This window comes from Pelobates fuscus, chromosome 2 (genome assembly GCF_036172605.1).
Source record: "Pelobates fuscus isolate aPelFus1 chromosome 2, aPelFus1.pri, whole genome shotgun sequence".
NCBI lineage: Eukaryota > Metazoa > Chordata > Amphibia > Anura > Pelobatidae > Pelobates > Pelobates fuscus.
In genome coordinates this window covers 181,998,714-182,018,283 of record NC_086318.1, presented here as the reverse complement: position 1 = coordinate 182,018,283, position 19,570 = coordinate 181,998,714, and the positions used below count along the sequence as shown (strand labels likewise).

General features: G+C 40.5%; 1 protein-coding gene across 1 annotated transcript in view; it reads right to left on the bottom strand.

Annotated features, from left to right (window-relative positions):
* The window catches only part of LOC134586245 (CD109 antigen-like), a 368,983-nt gene that overhangs the window by 52,120 nt on the left and 297,293 nt on the right, over positions 1 to 19,570 (bottom strand). The window contains exons 18-21 of the mRNA XM_063441738.1: positions 8,368 to 8,461; positions 5,185 to 5,299; positions 2,818 to 2,931; positions 2,110 to 2,328 (exon numbers count right to left, since the gene is read on the bottom strand). Of these exons, the coding sequence (XP_063297808.1) occupies positions 2,110 to 2,328; positions 2,818 to 2,931; positions 5,185 to 5,299; positions 8,368 to 8,461 (542 nt within the window). The remainder of the gene's footprint in view (positions 1 to 2,109; positions 2,329 to 2,817; positions 2,932 to 5,184; positions 5,300 to 8,367; positions 8,462 to 19,570) is intronic.

The following is a 19,570-nucleotide window of genomic DNA, read 5'->3' as shown; positions in this document are numbered from 1 at the left end:
CAAATCTTTGGTGAGAACCTCCTTCGCTCAGCCAGGGCATTAAAAATGGGCATGACAATGACCCAAAACACACAACCAAAGCAACAAAGGAGTGACTCAAGAAGAAGAAGCACATTAAGATCCTGAAGTGGCCTAGCCAGTCTTCAGACTGTAATCCCATAGAAAATATGTGGAAGAAGCTGAAGGTTCAAGTTGCCAAACGTCAGTCTTGAAACCTTAATGAGTTGGAGAGGATCTGCAAAGAGGAGTGGGACAAAATGTCTCCTGAGATGTGTGCAAACTTGGTGGCCAACTACAAGAAATGTTTGACCTCTATTACTGCCAAGAAGGGTTTTGCCACCAAGTACTAAGTCGAAAGGGGTCAAATACTTATTTCACTCATTGACCTGCAAATCAGTTTTTAACATTTTTTTACATGCGTTTTACTGGATTTTTTTTTATTTATTCTGTCTCTCACTGTTAAAATACACCTACCATTAAAATTATCGACTGATCATTTATTTGTCAGTGAACAAACATTCAAAATCAGCAGGGGATCAAATACTTTTTCCCCTCACTGTATAAGTATCCTACAGATAGCGTACCGAAGACCTAGATTATTATGATTAACACACCCAGGAATCTTCTACTTTTAAGTTATACAGGCACAATCTGTCTAACTAATGATAGCTAGGCAAGTAAGTTGAAAGCAAAAATTATGTAACGTGTTTCTGCTGTAAAGGTGTTCAGGAAATAAAATAATGAAGAGTGGGGGATTACTGCCAGACAGCCAAAGTCCCAGGCATAATTCAGCCAATACCACTCAGCGAAACCAAGTGTTGGCGCAGCAAGACCATCATCGGGCAAAGGGCTCAGATATAGTCCATGAGAGCACCATAATGGAGCATGGAAATAAACAATGGCCCCTTCTGTGGGCTAGCCCCTCGGGTTAGTGTAATTAAGGTCCACCGTTTGAGCTTTTTCGAAGGCGAGGTGCGTCAGGCTTCAGCTTTTATGCAGTAAAGCGGGTGTCTTCAATGCCTTTGGGTTCACAGCTGCTGTAAAGTTGTGTTCTTCAGCTTCAATGCCTTGTGCTGAGCCCCAATGGCATCTCAGGTGTCTACCAGGCTCTCCCCTGCCAGTCCAAAATGCGGGAGGGGGTGACTGGGTTCTGAGTCAGCATTTCCAGGCCAAGACAGCAGCCACCTTTCCCGTCTGGCTCATTTGTCCTTCTTTGTAATGTATACTTTTAACTATAGTTTTTTTATTATATACTTCCATTTCTGATTGTATTCTTTTTGAGGCATAATGCCTAACTCCTGTTTTAGTTATACCTTCAACTTACTTGCCTATAATTTCTCTTATAGGTTATTCGTAATTCTCCAACCTATAACTTCATTTATACCTGTTATCCTATTTCCACTTTGACCTTTTTGTCTAAACCCTTTATTTTCATAATTTAGTTATCCTTACCTATAAATTCAGTTATTCGGCTCTGTTGCTCTCTCTTTCCTATTATTTCAATTATCGGATATACTGATAATTTTATAATGTCCAATTCCAGCAATAAAGATCCTGATGTTAACGCTAGGGGGGGGGGCAGATGGGGCCATGCCCCCCCCCCTACATCATGCTGTGTCCCCCCCTGCCCCCCCCCCCCCCAAATGCCAGCAACTTGCTGGCCATGTGTTTAAATTATATTCCCTCAGGCTGTAACAGTGTGTTCCAGCCCGAGGGAATGCAGGGCAACTGGAACAGTGCTGGGTGTTTTCAGCACCCAGCAGCTTCCCGCACATAAGCCCCGCCCCCGCCGTTAAGCAGCAGCCCATGCTGCTGCTGGAAAGTATGAAAGATGGCTGCTGACCCTGGCAATCGTCTCCTACCTGACCTGCTCAGGATCATGACAAATATCATCATGACCACCTCTAAAAGCAGAAGTGGTTATGGTGGTTGGAGTAAATCTTATATTAAAAAAAATAATGGGAAATTCATTTAAATACCCTTCCCTTTGGATAACGCTGACCAGGCAGCATTTAATATATATTATTATTCAGTTATGTCATATAAAAACCACTGTCATTATTGAGTTAGACGGATCCAACCCATAAGGGTAGTTTGGGTTAAACTTACCTTTACAAATATAGTTTTGCTTACAGTATCTTCACCCAGTGATGAAGTTGCCTTCACTTTAATTGTTATTTGCCCCAATGTTTTTGGTTTTATTGGAAAAAAAACTGTTTTTTGTTTCAACCCAGGAACAATGACATATGTTTGGCCAGCTACAGTACTGACATCATTAGCTGGGGCAAGTACTGTAAATGCGTTGCTAGCTTCCAGTGCAACTGTGGCCTGCAAAAATTTAAATAACATATTTATACATGAAGTTAACGAACATGTACTTTTCATGAGGCACAAAGAACACATTCATTTACTGAAATGTACTGTAAATTGTTTTGGAATGATCTCAAAACTAATACTTCTCACAATGTAATATTTAAATATTATATAAATTTACATGATTTGATTACATATCACATGATTTGCCCATTATGTGAAAGACCAAATCATTGTTTCAAACTTTGTAGTGCATGGATGGTAATGTCATCTATCCAATTATTCCCCATTAACAATGCAGAGTAATCCCTACTTTATAGGATTGAATCTCTTCCTACTGTTTTATATAAAATATGTGTAGCCCCAAATCAGTTTTGTAGCAATTTCTAGACAAATGAAGAGCAATAGCAACGTATGGACAAAGTTTTACTCAAGCTAACAGAAGCAATGATAATATATAGTAGGTACTTATATTAGTTGCAAAATGATATATTAAACACATACCTGTAGCTTTTCAGGTAAATAGTTAAACACTGTAACTTCCAAAATGAACTGTTCACCTCTGGTAACGGAGTAGGGAAGATTTAACGAAATAAAAAATGGCCTTGATACAGCTAACTGTAAATAAATAAATTAACAATTAAAATGCATGTTCCTATAACTTTAAGCATTTATTTCCTTGTTTTGATACTATATAAATATTATATATATATATAAAATAACAAAGAAAAGAGACGCACTCTGTGGTCTTCCATTAATAAATGAGTATTTAATCCATATAAGAGGTTACATATATATCCGATCGACGTTTCGACCTGTTCGGGTCTCCCTTAAGATCTTTACATCTTGAGGAAGACTTGAACGGGTCGAAACGTTGATCGGATATATAACCCCTTAAATGGATTAAATACTCATTTATTATTGGAAGACCGCAGAGTGCACCTCTTTTCTTTGTTATTTTATATATCTACAACGTGGGATTGCACCAGGGCAAAATTATACCTATATATTAAAAGAAAGGGTGAGTGCCAAGCCATTGATGAAAATGTATATATATATATATGGTATTCTATTGTGTGAAAACAGATGTGTAACTAAAAGAACAAAAACAAAAAAAATCTATGGGGGCACCTAAAACCCATATCAAAACAACTGGCAATGTATATATTTATTAAAATATTTATTTATGTTCTATATATTTTTTACCAACACATTTTTTCTTTTCTATTATTCCTCCTTATCATGAAATCATGGCAAAGCACAGCAATATGAGGATACTGTTATCATGGTGCAATTTCAAGACTTAATATAAATTAAAACATTTTAATGTATTTTTATTGAACCTTTTATGGGAATTGTACTTGATACAGTAATGCTATTTTTGAGTTTTGGAGTGGATGTTGGGAGTTTTATTTGGTTGCACTCTTGATTTTTAAATTGTTTCTTAATAGATTTTTATATTCATTATTTTTGAGACTTATGACATACCGTTGTTAGGTCTAGTGTCTGCCATTTCACTTGATGTTGCCCATTTGTGAAGAAAAATGTTGTTGACTTCAGGCAAACACTATGTATGTATGTGTGTGTGTATATATATATATATATATATATATATATATAGTTTTATATATATATATTTATTTGTTGCTTTAATACCTTGAGTGTTTAGATTTTGTACATGTCTAGGGGATGGGTTTGCCATTTCTTACTGGTCAGCATTATATAGTATTTACATAATTAAAAAATAAGAAAATATCAGGGATCAGCTCTCGAATTGCCTACAATTTATATGTTAGCTATACTGATGTTTAACTTTACTACAGAAAAAAATATCTTGATTTAATATGTTTATTCCTTGTTTTACTATTTTTTTTATTTCCCTGTACTATACACTTTTACTCTTTGAATAAAGATTGAAAAAAAAAACAGAATAAAAAGGGAATTGAGTACTAAAAAGAGGGTATTTAAATTGAGTACTGAGGGAGTGATAATTATATCATGTTGCTGTGAGAAAATCACAAAGTAAAAATATGGTCTGTGATATAACATTGACAGTACAGTCTGTTGTAGAAGAGGAATCTTTAAACCCATTCATATGTCACGTAGCAGAAGCACATTGATCTGGAACGTGGATTGTAGAGTGTATGTATTGCCAGAGAGCCAGAAAGGGAAAAATGAAACATAGTTTGCAGCTTTTGAAGTGCATGTACATCAGTAAGTGGGCATTCTTTGCCGAATGTTATCTCATTTTAATTTACCAATGTGGTTACTCTATGAGCTGTGTATGTTGTCTTTTCTGTCTTAATTGTGAATAAAATATACATTTGCCTCTTAATTTGGATGAATATATATTTGGTATGTTAGTTTGATTTGCACAAATCTTTCCTTTGTCTGCTAATTGGAGTATTAGCCAAGTTGAAGCTGCAGAATATTTGGTGTTTTGAATCTTATTTCTTTGATGGATGCCTCCTTCTTCTCCTCCCTGTGTAAGAAATCTATTGACTGGGGCTCCTCTCCTCATTCCTTTCCTCACACTAATTTTAGTGGGAATGAAAAAGTGTAAATGAATGAGAAACTGTTCAGGACTACATATCTCTTCTGTTGAATCATTTAAATATGGAGTGATATTATTATTATGTGTCAAGGAATGCCCCATACTTTTACACAATATGCTAATGCTTTATTTTTTTTGCCCATGAAACCCTTTTTCCATTTGCACTTTACATGTACTTACATATTATTGCCTGCTACACTGTCAAACAATAGGCCAAACCAATACGATTTGTTTTCCCCACAAAGATCAAGGTCCTATTAAAAATAGTTTGGATTAATAGTAGAGTATAAGAATATAACAATTTTTTTTTTTTTTACCTCAATAGGCTTCTCTGTAAATCCTAGTCCAAGTTCATCAGAAATTAGAAAACCACTGGCCACCCATGTGCTGTTTGTCTGAGGTGCAGTTACTTGAAGACTTGTGGAACTCGAACTGCAAAATATGACATGCCTATTTTCAGATACCTTATTGTGCAATTGCATAACCATAATCATAACAAGACAACATACTATCAAACTTTTAACGTACTCTACAAGTGTTTATTTCTCATTTATCCAACAAACATATTGAATGTAAATGTAGGGCTAAATTATAGATACAACCCTTTTCAGCCACTCTATGCTAGTGATCATTTCCAACCGGCAGTACTCCTAACTCGCATTTACAGGACATCTCACAGGCAGCTCCATTCTTATGCAACAGTCTGCCTTCTACCATCAAACTCTCCCTTACTCTTCGATCCTTTAAGAAGGGGAAGGGATCTGGCTGAATTATATGCCACTATGTCCACATTAGAGAGACAAATCTGATCCAAGGAGGGAGACCACTGATAATCTACAGACAGTTTGAGATCAAATAAGAAAAGACCTTAGGATTAGGTCCAAAATGGCCCTACCAAGACTGAAAAGTCTCTGGCATTACAGCAATAATAGAGTTGGTAGACAACTGACCAAAAAGCTTAAATTTATTAACCAGCATTCAAGAATAAAAAAAATAGTATATGAGGGAAAAACGTCAGATTGTTGATGCTTTCCGACTATATTAAGTGTATATAATTTACCACAACCTACAGCTTCTTCATTTGATATATCTAAATTGTTTTATGTCTGGGTGAAAGGGAAAAGATGGTACAAAGAGCTTCCCCTCCGCTTGTCACTCTGTGTAGCGTTTCTTGTTGACCATGGCAGGGGATCATCTAGGCAGTCTGACAAGGAGCTTCATGCTAGGTGGGAAAGCTTCCTCAAAGGGGGTAGAGAACCACAAAAGCTTGGCTAAAGATGCAAAAGCATGACACAAAGGAGGTGTAAAGACACAATATGGACAAAAGGAAGATAAGATATACCAATGGTTGGTAAGATACACTCAAGTGGAAGACATTCAAAAGGGAGGGATGCGAGAAACAATGTGGATTATAGACCACAAAATGCAGATGAAGATGCAAAAGTGCAAATAAGAGGACACATTTTTTTCTACCTTTTTCATTATTGTATATATCTCCTTGTCAGCATTTGCCAAATATTCCATATCTGGAATTTTTCATGATACTATAGAGTTCAACATTTATTGTATATTAGTGAATCAGCTCTTGTTAGGATCTTTTTACACATGAAATCACATTGGTCATTATAGGATTTATTTGCTTTAGATTATTTCTTCTTTACACTTTTTGTATATATTTAAATATTTATGAAATATCTATGAAATCAATTATTCATTAAATATAACTTCATATTCTATAATTTTTTTGAGTGCAGTATCATTTATTGTTTTTTTAGACTCACTTTAAAGCAAACACCTCGCCACATTGATCAGTGACTCTTAGATAGAGTCTTTCAATGCCACTTGGCATCTAGTAGGGTCTCTCAAATTGGCATAGGTTAGGTTAGCCAGACACAAGAAGAGTATACTCCATGTTATCCTTTTTTTAATCTTTGTTAAAGGGTTACTCCAAGCAAAATTACCATTTCAGTGATTTTGAAGTGGTCACAGGTCACATACATAGATTAATTCCTCTGCTGCCAGAAGTGTATTTCCACCCCTGGGGTTGTTATTGGGTGTCACCAGCCAGCCTGGAACTAGATTTCCAGGCTGGCAAATGTCAATTCTGTACAACACTTTTTGTACAAAATGACAGTCATTATCTGAGAATGGTCAACTGATGCTCTAGGCCAACAAATATTGACCACCATGGCTTCCATCTTCTGAAGCTCTGCAGAACCTGGAAACATGTCACTGAACCACCAGGGAGCATCGAAGCCCAGCAGGGAAGAAGGTAAAGGGAAAAACTATTGCTCAATGCTTTGTCTCATTATTGGGGAAACAGGTCAGGGTAGTTCTGGCATCATAACCACTAAAGCGGCTGTAATTAAAAAAGAGTAAGGTCACAAAGTTGATGTTATAGTAGCGTTGACACCTGAAGTTCACTTTATATGATTGTTGAAGTATTATGACTTCCGATTCATACTAAATATGACTTTATATATTCTATAAATATAACCCCTTAAGGACACATGACATGTGTGACATGTCATGATTCCCCTTTATTCCAGAAGTTTGGTCCTTAAGGGGTTAAGCTAATATTCAGATATCATATTTTTGAGATCAATTGGGTTTATTTTATAGTGGAGACCTGCAAGTCTCATGGAATGTTCTTGCAATACTTTCTTTACCTTTCTTTATTGCATCTTTTTTTTTGTCTTAAAAAAATAAATATAAATAAAAATCTGATTTACAAAAAAAAGCAAAACAAGATGCTTAGAGCAGCCCTTAGCTATATTGCTAATAACTTTTCTTCTGTTAAAGGTTTGTAGATGGGTTTTGCCATAAGGGACAATTCCAGACTTACTGAATTGTGGTACAATAACGTATTTTATCATATACATACCCGCGTTTACCAGATATGCTTTTATAATGAATTCTGCCCTCTTAATTTTTTTGGGGTTAATAACTTTTAGAGTTCTGACTGCAGTATTGTAATATGTTTATTATTTGTGTCAGTCTGTCAGGCTCCCCTTAAATTCCCTGTTAAGATCTTGCCCTTATTGTCTCTGACCACAATTGTTAAAAAAAATTTAAACAATCTCCAAATCAGTTATTGCCAGAATATTAATAAGGATAATAATATGAGTTATTATCACATTTCATGAACTTTGAAAGAATGTAATATTGATATACTTGTGAGATTAAAAAAATGCAAATGCAATTATGCTGAGCACCACTGCATTTCTGATTTAATCTTGCACAACTTTCATTTAGGGTATACAATGTCAATTTCAATTTAAATAAAAAGTTGCATGTAACTTCAGTGTTTTCAGAATAGCAAACATTTCTAATGAAGAACATCACAATAGCAAGCATTGAATTTACAAGCATTGCTAAGGTAGTGGATCATAACTTTACATTTCAAAAAGTCATTCATATGTAGCACGCACGACATTTCATGAGGTAACGTATGAGATGTGGATTCTTTTTCATTTATTTTTTAGCTTTAATTTGCTTACCTAACATTGGTCTCTTGCCAAAGCCATGTCTCTGGATAAACTGTCCTAACAGACTCTGGCTGCTTCAAAGGTGAGTTTGGATATCCTTGTAATTCTAGAAAAAGTAAATTGTATGGTTAGAAAACATTACCATAATTACATTTATTTGTTTTTGTCTAGATCATGATTTAGACTAGAGAAACAAATCTATTTTTTTATGTAAAAATGTATCTTATTTGCTGTGTACTGCTTCCAATGAGGTAGCAGTGGCACTTTTGCTAGTCATAAATCAAAAATAGGACCCCATCAACTAAAAAATGAAAGAAACAAAATTACAAAAAATGCTTTATTTTGATGATTAAATCTCACAAAACTAAACAGGCGGCTAAGTGCATAGCATAGTAATCTGGCTGACCACAGAAATATACTCTAAAGGGGTAGTCCACACATTCTTCATAGCCAAGCTGTATACATTGATCAGCCACAACATTAAAACCAATGACAGGTAAATTGAATAACGTTGCTTATATTGTTACAATAGCGCCTGTCAAGGGTGGGATATATTAGACAGCAAACAGTCAGCACTTGAATTTCATATGTTGGAAGCAGAAAAAATGGGCAAGCAAAAAGATCTGAGTGACTTTGACAAGGACTGAATAATAATGGCTGAACAACTGGATCAGAGTATATGAGAGGCAAATAAGGTATGGAAAACACAAGTCGGACATCTTTCTGCTCTTTCTTATCTCTGTATCTTATTTTGGTTTTTAAATTTGCGCTTATAGCTTATGGGCTTATAGCACTGTAGCTTTGGATGGTGATGGGGATGACGGTTTTTATCATTTACTTCTATTCTAGCTTTAACTCTATGTGGCAGGATTGTATGCAGCACGATCTACAAGTCTAATTTTTAGATAGTTTGGAACGGGAAATACCTAAGGGGACCTCTAGATTTTTGTGGCTTTAGAAATAATAATCATCTACAAGGCTCTTAAGTTGAATCAAAATAGTATCTTTACCTTCTAATTCAAAAGCACAAGTGTATGTCTAGTAAAGGCTTTAGAAACCCGATGATCTCTTTTCCCTGTCTTTACGTCAGCTGGTATTTTGTTCCATTATCACAATTTGTGACTGTATCTCATGGACGTTTTTAGGTCTGTTTAAACACCACATTGTATCGTATTTCTATTTTTAAGCACACAATCACAGTACTGAAGAATATACGGTCTAACATTGATGATTTTGGTTTCTTGCCAGAATAGTTGTTTAGTAGATATACCACTTTATAGAGTATAAACATAATAAAGGTATTTATCTAATTAAAGTAGTATTAACATTGCTATAGTGGTATAAGTATTTCCCTTACCTTCTTTGCCTCTAGTATTAAATAATATATTGAATAAACTTTTTATCCAATTATGTAATTTAGGTTTATTAAAATTACAATATCTCAGTAAAAGGATTCTCCTACATTTAGGTTCCTTTTGAGGAACCATTTTTGTCTTTGATTTAAATGGTCTTGTACTGCAGTAAATAAATTTGCCCTTTTTGGTACTGAGCCATTCGGACTTTAGTGCATAACCCGGTTAGGCACCTTTTAAATTTTGTGTGGTGAGATCATTAAAATAAAGTTCTTTATTGTTCCACTCTCGGTTGGAGAAAGTAAATGAAAATGTCAAGTAACCCATCGTATTCACTAAAGTTTGAACTGCACTTGGTTTGTACAAAAAACTTACCAATAAAAAAAAAAGAAAACAACCTGATTTGCAAATTTCTACATTGCCACAAAAAAAAAACAGCTTGACTCAAAAGCACTGCAATCGGATGTATTATTTTATTTTCCTAATAAGTAGCTACAAGTACCACATTATATAAAGTAGTGCAGTTAAAGCTATGTAACTTATTTGTGTTGACCAGTTGTAGAAATGTTGGAGTTGGGGTTAGTGGAATAAGCAATAAGTATCGTTAAGAGAAATCTGGTGACTAGACAGAAATGTTTTAAATAGATAGTGGGTTGCAATTAAATTAAACCTTGCTGTCAAATAACACCACATATTATTGTCAAAACCATGTTATATATACCATGAACAATACAATCTAACATAGAAAAAACATACTGGTAGGGATTTCCAGAACACCCTCTTAATTAAGGATACATTATTAAGAGTGGTAACCATGTAACATTGAGTCTCTTAGTCTCCTCTTACATTTTTAATTTAGAAAAACAAAAACAAAATAAGTTCTATACTCTCACAGCCACCATGAACAAAATGTTTACTTTTTATAGCATAAAGTGTTTACTTTAGATGTTCTTATCTCCTGGTCTGTTAAATGAATTGTAATCACAAATGAGGCTTTAGCCCACTCTGTTAGGCTATTAACAGTAGGATATAGTAATGATTAAGTCACCCATTAACTACCAAGCAGTAAAAACAACCCCCAGAACCTAAATATAATTTGTTTGTCCTGGAAAGTAATGTTTACATTTGTTTCAGTATGCCTTATCCTACACAATCCAGCACACTAAACAGTATTTTCAAAGCTCACAGAATGTGATAGTTTTTTTTTTTTTTTTTTTTTTTTAAATCACCTTACCTAAATAACAGGGGTTTAATTACAGTATACAATCATACATTGTATACACCTGCCACATAACCAATGTCCAACACCAAGGAAAAACTGAGCTGTAAATAAATACAATTTCTCAATATGCAACCTAGGCTTTTTTTCACACAGTCACAGTCTATAATTCTCATACCTGTGCGTTGTCCAATATGCACACAGTTGTGTGTATATATAAATGTATATCTATATCGCTATGTATCTAGTACTTACGGCTCAGATGATACATGACTATATGAAATAATAGTATATATTATTTAATTGCATCTTTGTTTGTTACAATAAAAGATAAAATACTTTAAAAAAAAAAAACATGTTGCCATGAAGAAGACTAAGCTATTAAATGACTTGCAAGGTGTTTCAGTAACTGTTTTAAATATTCTCTGAGCCATTGCAAGTGTTCTCACAGTAACGTATGTTTAATTTAAACAGAAAAACCTAGAATAGGCATAGCACTTTCTAATCTGGCATGTAAGAGGAAACACTAGATTACAAATACATTTTGGCTTGATTGATAGACAGTATACATGCATACCCGAGTTTTTGTTTTCATATTAATAAAACAACTGTAAAGGCAAGCTCTAGAAGAACATGACAAAGATATTTTTTTTTCTCAAAAATTAAAGAAATAATTTATGTTCATAGAGAGAGATATAGAAAAGATCAATTAGGAAGAGATTGGATATGAGTTACATTTATAGACACAAGCATAATAAAGATTGACAAAGAAAATGAGAGCAGGAAAAGCAGGGGGAAATATTGGTAAAGAATGGATGAGTTACAAGGGAACGTTAGCAGAAAAGGTTGAGAAGATAGAGAAACAATAATTCAATATGTGTACAATCAGATACTATTAAGCTAATCACAATCTCATGTCTAATACTTATAGACATGCTAATGACACACGGTGAGCCAATAGCAATGTTGATTCAACTATAATTACAATGTATCAATACTTCTGGATGCCACTTATGACCATTAGCAGATCAGTGAAAATAGAATAACAGTATATACAGTTTGGCATTGCAAGTATAAAGTAATGATTCAGGACTAGAGTTGAGCGAACCCGAACTGAAAAGTTCGGGTTCGTACCGAACATTAAGTTTTTGTTTTAAATTTCTTTATTGGTGTCATGTCAGAGGCTTGGTTTAAAATTGTACGTTACCATAACATTTAGTCGCCTTCGCAGAGGCCTGTTTCTCATTGCATCAAACATAACATTTAGTTGCCTGCGCAGAGGCGATTTGATCATATCATTTGCGGCTTTATCATCTGACTTATATAGCACATTGTGTGTGGTTTTGCCTGTGTGTGTGTGTTGTTCGGTGATTGTGATGCGTATTCTGGTGCATGTTTTGGGTCTTGTCGCGTGTTGTAGCACTTCTTGACGCACCGATGGCAGGGTCTGCCCATGTTGATTGCGTTTGAATCATTCTTAAGGCTGTGTGTGGTTGATCATTGTGTGGATGTGTGGTGTGAGTACTTGAAGCGTTTTGGGCGTCTGGGTTGCTGTCTCTTGTTTGGCGTCTTTCCCGCCCATCACCGCTGTGGCCCCTGCCGTCTTGTCTTATTGTATTGCTTGTTGTCGTGGTTTTTGCGGGGTCTGCTGTGGTCTAGTGGGTGGCACAGTGTCTGAAGTGCAAAGTGGTTTAGGATCCTTGAGTTGTCACTGTGTAGTTCCTCGGTTGGGGTGTTTCCATTACTTCGGTCTTGCATTTGTTCTAAGTATTTGACAGTTGTGTTAGTGTATGTGTCTGTTTTGTTTTTTTGTTTATTGTTTGGGAGGGGGGCCGTTGTAGCGGCTCGTACCTCAAGTGGTCGTGTCGGATGTTTGGGGGGTGTTTATGTTGCGCCGTCGTGTCTTGTTCGGTCCGTACTTGTCCGCTTTAGTCTCTCGGATTGTTCCCTGGTGTCTGTGTTGTGTGGGGTTGGTTATGTCATGTGGATATCGTCTTAGCAGGGGATTGCGGTTGTGTTATGTGTCTTCTTCTCTTCGTCCGGTAGTGTGGCCTTCTCTTGTGTCTGTGGTCGTTTGTTTGAGTGTGTTAGTGTGTGTGGAAGGGTCCTGGCAGGTGGTGAGTGAGGGGGTTGAGGGTTGGTGGTCAGTTATCTTGTCTCCTGTCGCCGCCCCAGTTCGTCCAGCCCAGGGACCTCCCGAACCCCTGCCTGGGTCTGTCATTCTCTCATTCGTTCATCTCAGGAGAGATTGGTGTGAGGCGGCGTTGGAAGGAGTCTGATGTGGTGTGGCGTAGCCCGTGGAACCAGCGTTGTGTGTAGCGGTCCCTTTGCCTCGGGGTGTTTGCTTTCATGTCTTCGAATTTCCGCATTGCTTCCACTTCTTCCACCCAGCGTCTCAGTGGGGGTGTGGTGGTCTGCTTCCAGTAGATGGAGATGGTCGCCTTGGCCGCGTTGAGTAGTCTGGGGATGATTGATCTGGTATATGCCTGCGTCGGCATGGTAGTTTTGTGCAGAAGGAAGGAGGCTGGGGTCTCTGGCAATAGTTTGTCTGTTAAATTGTGTATAGTGTTCCTGATCGTCTCCCAGTATGGGTGGATCTTGGGGCATGTCCACCAGATGTGTGTGAACGTTCCCACTGCCTCCTCGCACCTCCAACAGCTGTCTGTTTTCTCCGGGTTTCTGGCATGGAGCGTCGATGCTGTCAGGTACCATCTGGTAAAGATTTTGTATGAGTTCTCCTGTAAGCACGCTGAGCCTGGTGTTTTCTGCATCAAGGTGATGAGTTTGTCCCATTCTGCCTCCGTCATGGGTTCGTCTAGATCTTCCTCCCATTGTCTGATGCATGGGGGTGCCAGTAGGTATCTGCTTGTAATTAGAACCAGATCTGTGGTATAGCTTGTGGCAGATCCTTGTCTTGTGTACAGAGGAATTCAAATGATGTTGGATTTCTCAGGAGGGATAATTTCTGAGGGATAGATCGGGCGTATTGTGTTGCATGTGACCCAGCTAGTAGGGGCATGTCTATTAAACAGTGAGCAGTATGTGCAAGCTTTTAAACTAAAGGCTATTGCCCCCCCTGGCCCCCACCCCTGAGTGGTGGGTGGGCACCATAAATAAAAATTGGGGGGGGGGGCTAATGTCCTCCCCCCCGGCCCCCACCCCTGAGCGGCGGGTGGGGGCCATAAATAAAAATTTACCCCCCCCAGATGACTAGGGGTCCCCAAACCCCTAGTCACCCCCCTCCCCCCAAAAAAATTACCCCTACTTACCCCCCTCATCCTAAAAATAATGAGGGGGAACCCTTATCTAAATACCTGTTAAAAAAAATAGACTTACCATTTGATGTCTTCTTTCTTCTAAAATCATTTTTCAGCCCCCCAAAAAGGCCAAATAAAAATCCATAATAACCAACGCACTTAAAAAAAAAAAAGAGAGCAAAAAAAAAAAAATCCATTTTAACCCATGGAGGGCTCCGCGCAGACTGAGCTCTGCAGGGTGGAGGAAGGCTTATAAAGCCTTGCCCCACCCTGCAATTAGGCTCAGAGAACTCTGAATGGTGTGTTTAAGCCATCCAATCAGAGTGCTCTGACAGGTAAATGAAGAGACTGACAGGTAAGTCTCTACATTTACCGGTCACGGCACTCTGATTGGTTGGCTTGAAACCCACCAATCAGAGTGCTCTGTGTCATTTTACACAGCGTGGGAAATTTCTTTGGAATTTTCCCACGCTGTGTAAAATGACACACAGCACTCTGATTGGTGGATTAAGTAACCAATAAGAGTGTTATGAGTCAAATTACACAGCGTAGGAAAATCCCCCTGGGGGGTCACCTGGGGGGGGGTTATTTATGGCCCCCACCTGCCACGCAGCGGTGGGGGCCAGGGGGGTGGACATTAGGTCCCCCCGTTTTTGTTATTTAGGGCCCTCACCCGCCGTGCAGGGGAGGGGGTCGGGGGGAGGACAGTAGGTCCCCCCAAAAAATGATTTATGCCTCCCACCCACTGCTCAGGGGTGGGGCCTGGGGGGGAGGACAGTAGGTGTTCCCCCTTTACTGTTATTTAGGGTCCCACCCGCCGCTCAGGGGTGGGGGCCGGGGGGAGGACAGTAGGTCCCCCCCTCCACATTCTTATTTAGGGCCCTAACCTGTCGCACAGGGGTGGGGGCAATAGTTTTTCTTTTTTACAGTGAGCAGCCACTGGCTGCTCACTGTTTACTAGACATGCCCCTACTCACGGTATAGCGAGTAGGGGCTGAATTTACTAATACTAAGTAATCTACACTTAGTATTAGTAAATGTGGCTGAAAGACTAGTGATGTCGCGAACATAAAATTTTCGGTTCGCGAATGGCGAACGCGAACTTCGGCAAATGTTCGCGAACGGGCGAACCGGGCGAACCGGGCGAACCGCCATAGACTTCAATGGGCAGGCAAATTTTAAAACCCACAGGGACTCTTTCTGGCCACAATAGTGATGGAAAAGTTGTTTCAAGGGGACTAACACCTGGACTGTGGCATGCCGGAGGGGGATCCATTGCAAAACTCCCATGGAAAATTACATAGTTGATGCAGAGTCTGGTTTTAAAGCATAAAGGGCATAAATCACCTAACATTCCTAAATTGTTTGGAATAACGTGCTTTAAAACATCAGGTATGATTTTGTATCGATCAGGTAGTGTAAGGGTTACGCCCGCTTCACAGTGACAGACCAAACTCCCCATTTAACGCACTGCAAACAACCGCAAACAGTCCATTTGCACAACCGCAAACTCCCCATTTGCACAAGGTTGGATACCAAGCTAGCCATGTCCCGTTCCTTGTCCTCACTAATGTCATTGAAAGTCTCTCTTCCTCCACCCAGGAAGCGGGAGATGGAAAAAGATGCTTGGTCGGTCCTCCTACTTCAAATTTGGGGCACTGCGCATGCAATCTAATGTGCCACCAGATAGGAGTGGTGTGTTAAGTAGTCCCCCTCATCAGGCCTTTTTTAGTCGAATGTATTGCCCACGGTCAGTCCCTTCGGGATCCATTCCTCATTCATCTTAATAAAGGTGAGGTAATCTAGACTTTTTTGACCTAGTCGACTTCTCTTCTCAGTGACAATACCTCCTGCTGCACTGAAGGTCCTTTCTGACAGGACACTTGAAGCGGGGCAGGCCAGAAGTTCTATCGCAAATTGGGATAGCTCAGGACACAGGTCAAGCCTGCAAACCCAGTAGTCAAGGGGTTCATCACTCCTCAGAGTGTCGATATCTGCAGTTAAGGCGAGGTAGTCTGCTACCTGTCGGTCGAGTCGTTCTCTGAGGGTGGACCCCAAAGGGCTGTGGCGATGCGTAGGACTTAAAAAGCTCCGTATGTCCTCCATCAACAACACGTCTGTAAAGCATCCTGTCCTTGCCGGCGTGGTCGTGGGAGGAGGAGGATTACTTTCACCTCTTCCTCTGTTAGATTCCCGTTGTGCTGTGACATCCCCCTTATACGCCGTGTAAAGCATACTTTTTAATTGATTTTGGAAATGCTGCATCCTTTCCAACTTGCCATAATTCGGTAACATTTCAGGCACTTTCTGCTTATACCGGGGGTCTAGTAGCGTGGACACCCAGTACAGGTCGTTCTCCTTCAGCCTTTTTATACGAGGGTCCCTCAACAGGCACGACAGCATGAAAGACCTTATTTGCACAAGGTTGGATGCCGAGCTACTCCTGTCCTGTTCCTCGTCCTCAGTGATCTCTCTGAAGGTATGTTCTTCCCCCCAGCCACGTACAACACCACGGGTACCAGATAGGTGACAACGAGCACCCTGGGATGCCTGTTGTGGTTGGTCTTCCTCCTCCTCCTCAAAGCCACATTCCTCCTCTGACTCCTCTTCCTCACAATCCTCTTCCAGCGTTGCCGCAGGTCCAGCAAGCGATGCTGATGAGGCTGTTTCTGGTGGTGATGGTGACCACAACTCTTCCTCTTCACGCTAATCTACGGCCTGATCCAGCACTCTTCGCAGGGCACGCTCCAGGAAGAAAACAAATGGAATGATATCGCTGATGGTGCCTTCGGTGCAACTGACTAGGTTTGTCACCTCCTCAAAAGGACGCATGAGCCTACAGGCATTGCGCATGAGCGTCTAGTAACGTGGCAAAAAAAATCCCAGCTCTGCAGAGGCTGTCCTAGCACCCCGGTCATACAAATACTCATTAATGGCTTTTTTTTGTTGGAGCAGGCGGTTGAACATTAGGAGTGTTGAATTCCAACGTGTCGGGCTGTCGCAAATCAAGTGCCTCACTGGCATGTTGTTTCGCCGCTGGATATCGGAAAAGTACGCCATGGCCGTGTAGGAACGCCTGAAATGGCCACACACCTTCCTGGCCTGCTTAAGGACGTCCTGTAAGCCTGGGTACTTATGCACAAAGCGTTGTACGATCAGATTACACACATGTGCCATGCACGGCACATGTGTCAACTTGCCCAAATGCAATGCCGCCAACAAATTTCTTTCGTTGTCACAAACCACTTTGCTGATCTCCAGTTGGTGCGGAGTCAGCCACTGATCCACCTGTGCGTTCAGGGCGGACAGGAGTGCTGGTCCGGTGTGACTCTCTGCTTTCAGGCAAGTAAACCCCAAGACGGCGTGACACTGCCGTATCCGGGATGTGGAACCGTACCTGGGGAGCTGGGGGGGGTGCCGTTGATGTGGAGCAAGACGCAGCAGCAGAAGAGGACTCAGCCGAGGAGGTTATGGAAGAGGATGGAGTAGGAGGAGTAGAGGAGGTGGCAGTAGGCCTGCCTGCAAGTCGTGGCGGTGTTACCAACTCCTCTGCAGAGCCACGCATTCCATGCTTGGCAGCCGTCAGCAGGTTTACCCAATGCGCAGTGTAGGTGATATACCTGCCCTGACCATGCTTTGCAGACCAGGTATCAGTGGTCAGATGGACCCTTGCCCCAACACTGTGTGCCAGACATGCCATTACTTCCTTTTGCACAATCAAGTACAGGTTGGGGATTGCCTTTTGTGCAAATAAATTTTGTCCGGGTACCTTCCACTGCGGTATCCCAATAGCCACAAATTTTTTGAACACCTCAGACTCCACCAGCTTGTATGGTAAAAGCTGGCAGGCTAATAGTTCAGACAAGCCAGCTGTCAGACGCTGGGCAAGGGGGTGACTTTCTGACATTGGCTTCTTACGCTCAAGCATGTCCACCTGACTGTGGGCAGATGTAACTGCTCAAGGCGAGAGACGGAGTGGCGGATGGTTGAGAGGGGGCAAGGAGGACAGCAGTGGTTGATGTGGCTGAAGATGCTGAAGATGCTGGACCAGGAGGAGGATGGCGGCTTTGAGTTTGTGTGCTGCTTGTACTCATGTGTTGATCCCATAGGCGTTTGTGATGTGCGATCATGTGCCTACGCAAAGCAGTTGTACCTACGACTTCCCACGACTCAGTTTCTTTTGGCACAGGTTGCAAATGGCATCGCTGTTGTCAGAGGCAGACACACAAAAAAATGCCACACTGCTGAGCTCTGCAATGACGGCATTATGGTGGTGGACACAGCATGCGTTGATTGGCGTGCTGTCGGGATGACCCCGGGTGCCGATGCATGCTGTCTGACTGTGCCACTAGCTCCTTGCGACGACCTCCCCCTGCTTCCAACTCGTCTCCTCCTCCTCCTCTCTGTCTCCCCATCTGAACTTTCGCACTGTTCTTTTTCTTGCCGAGCGGGCACCCACGTGACATCCATGGATGCATCGTCATCATCAACCGCTTCACTTGTATCTGACAACTCAGCAAAGGAAGCAGCAGCGGGTACAACATCATCATCATCACACCGTACGTCCATGTGTGTAATGCTGCCTGCCTGAGATATATCCCTGTTATCTTCATCCTCTGGCAATAATGGTTGCGCATCACTCATTTCTTCAAACGGATGTGTAAATAACTCCTCTGACATACCAAGTGAAGCGGCTGTGGTGCTAGTGTTTGTGGTGGCGGCAGGGGGGCGAGTGGTAACTTGAGAGGTGCCCGAAGCTAAGCTGGAGGAGGATGGTGCGTCGAGGTTCCGAGCAGAAGCAGTAGAAGATTGGGTGTCGTCCTGTGTTAGCCAGTCAACTATGTCCTCAGAACTTTTCAAGTTCAGGGTACGTGGCCTCTGAACACTGGGCATTATTCTAGGGCCAAAGGGAATCACAGCACCATGATCACGACGGCCCCTGCGGGGTGGCCTGCCTCTGCCTGTCATTTTTTTTTCGATTTGTGGTACTATGCGTGCAAGCTACTGTGACAACAGATATGAGTGGCACTGGTGTGACACTGTGCCCTGGCAAGCCCTGAAACGCACACTCGTGAAGGAAACTGACTGCTATTATATTACAGTCCAAAAAGTTTTTCTAGTGCCATGATATCCTTCTTTAGAACAGGTGCCCAAAATTGCACAGCATATTCAAGGTGTGGTCTTACCAGCGATTTATAAAGAGGCAAAATTATATTTTCATCTCGAGAATTTATGCCCCTATTTATACATGACAAAACCTTACTGGCCTTAGCAACGGCAGATTGACATTGCATATTGCTGCCTAATTTGTTGTCTATAACAATTCCCAAATCCTTCTCGTGTGTGGTTATCCCTAATTCACTACCATTTAGTGTGTAAGTTGCTTG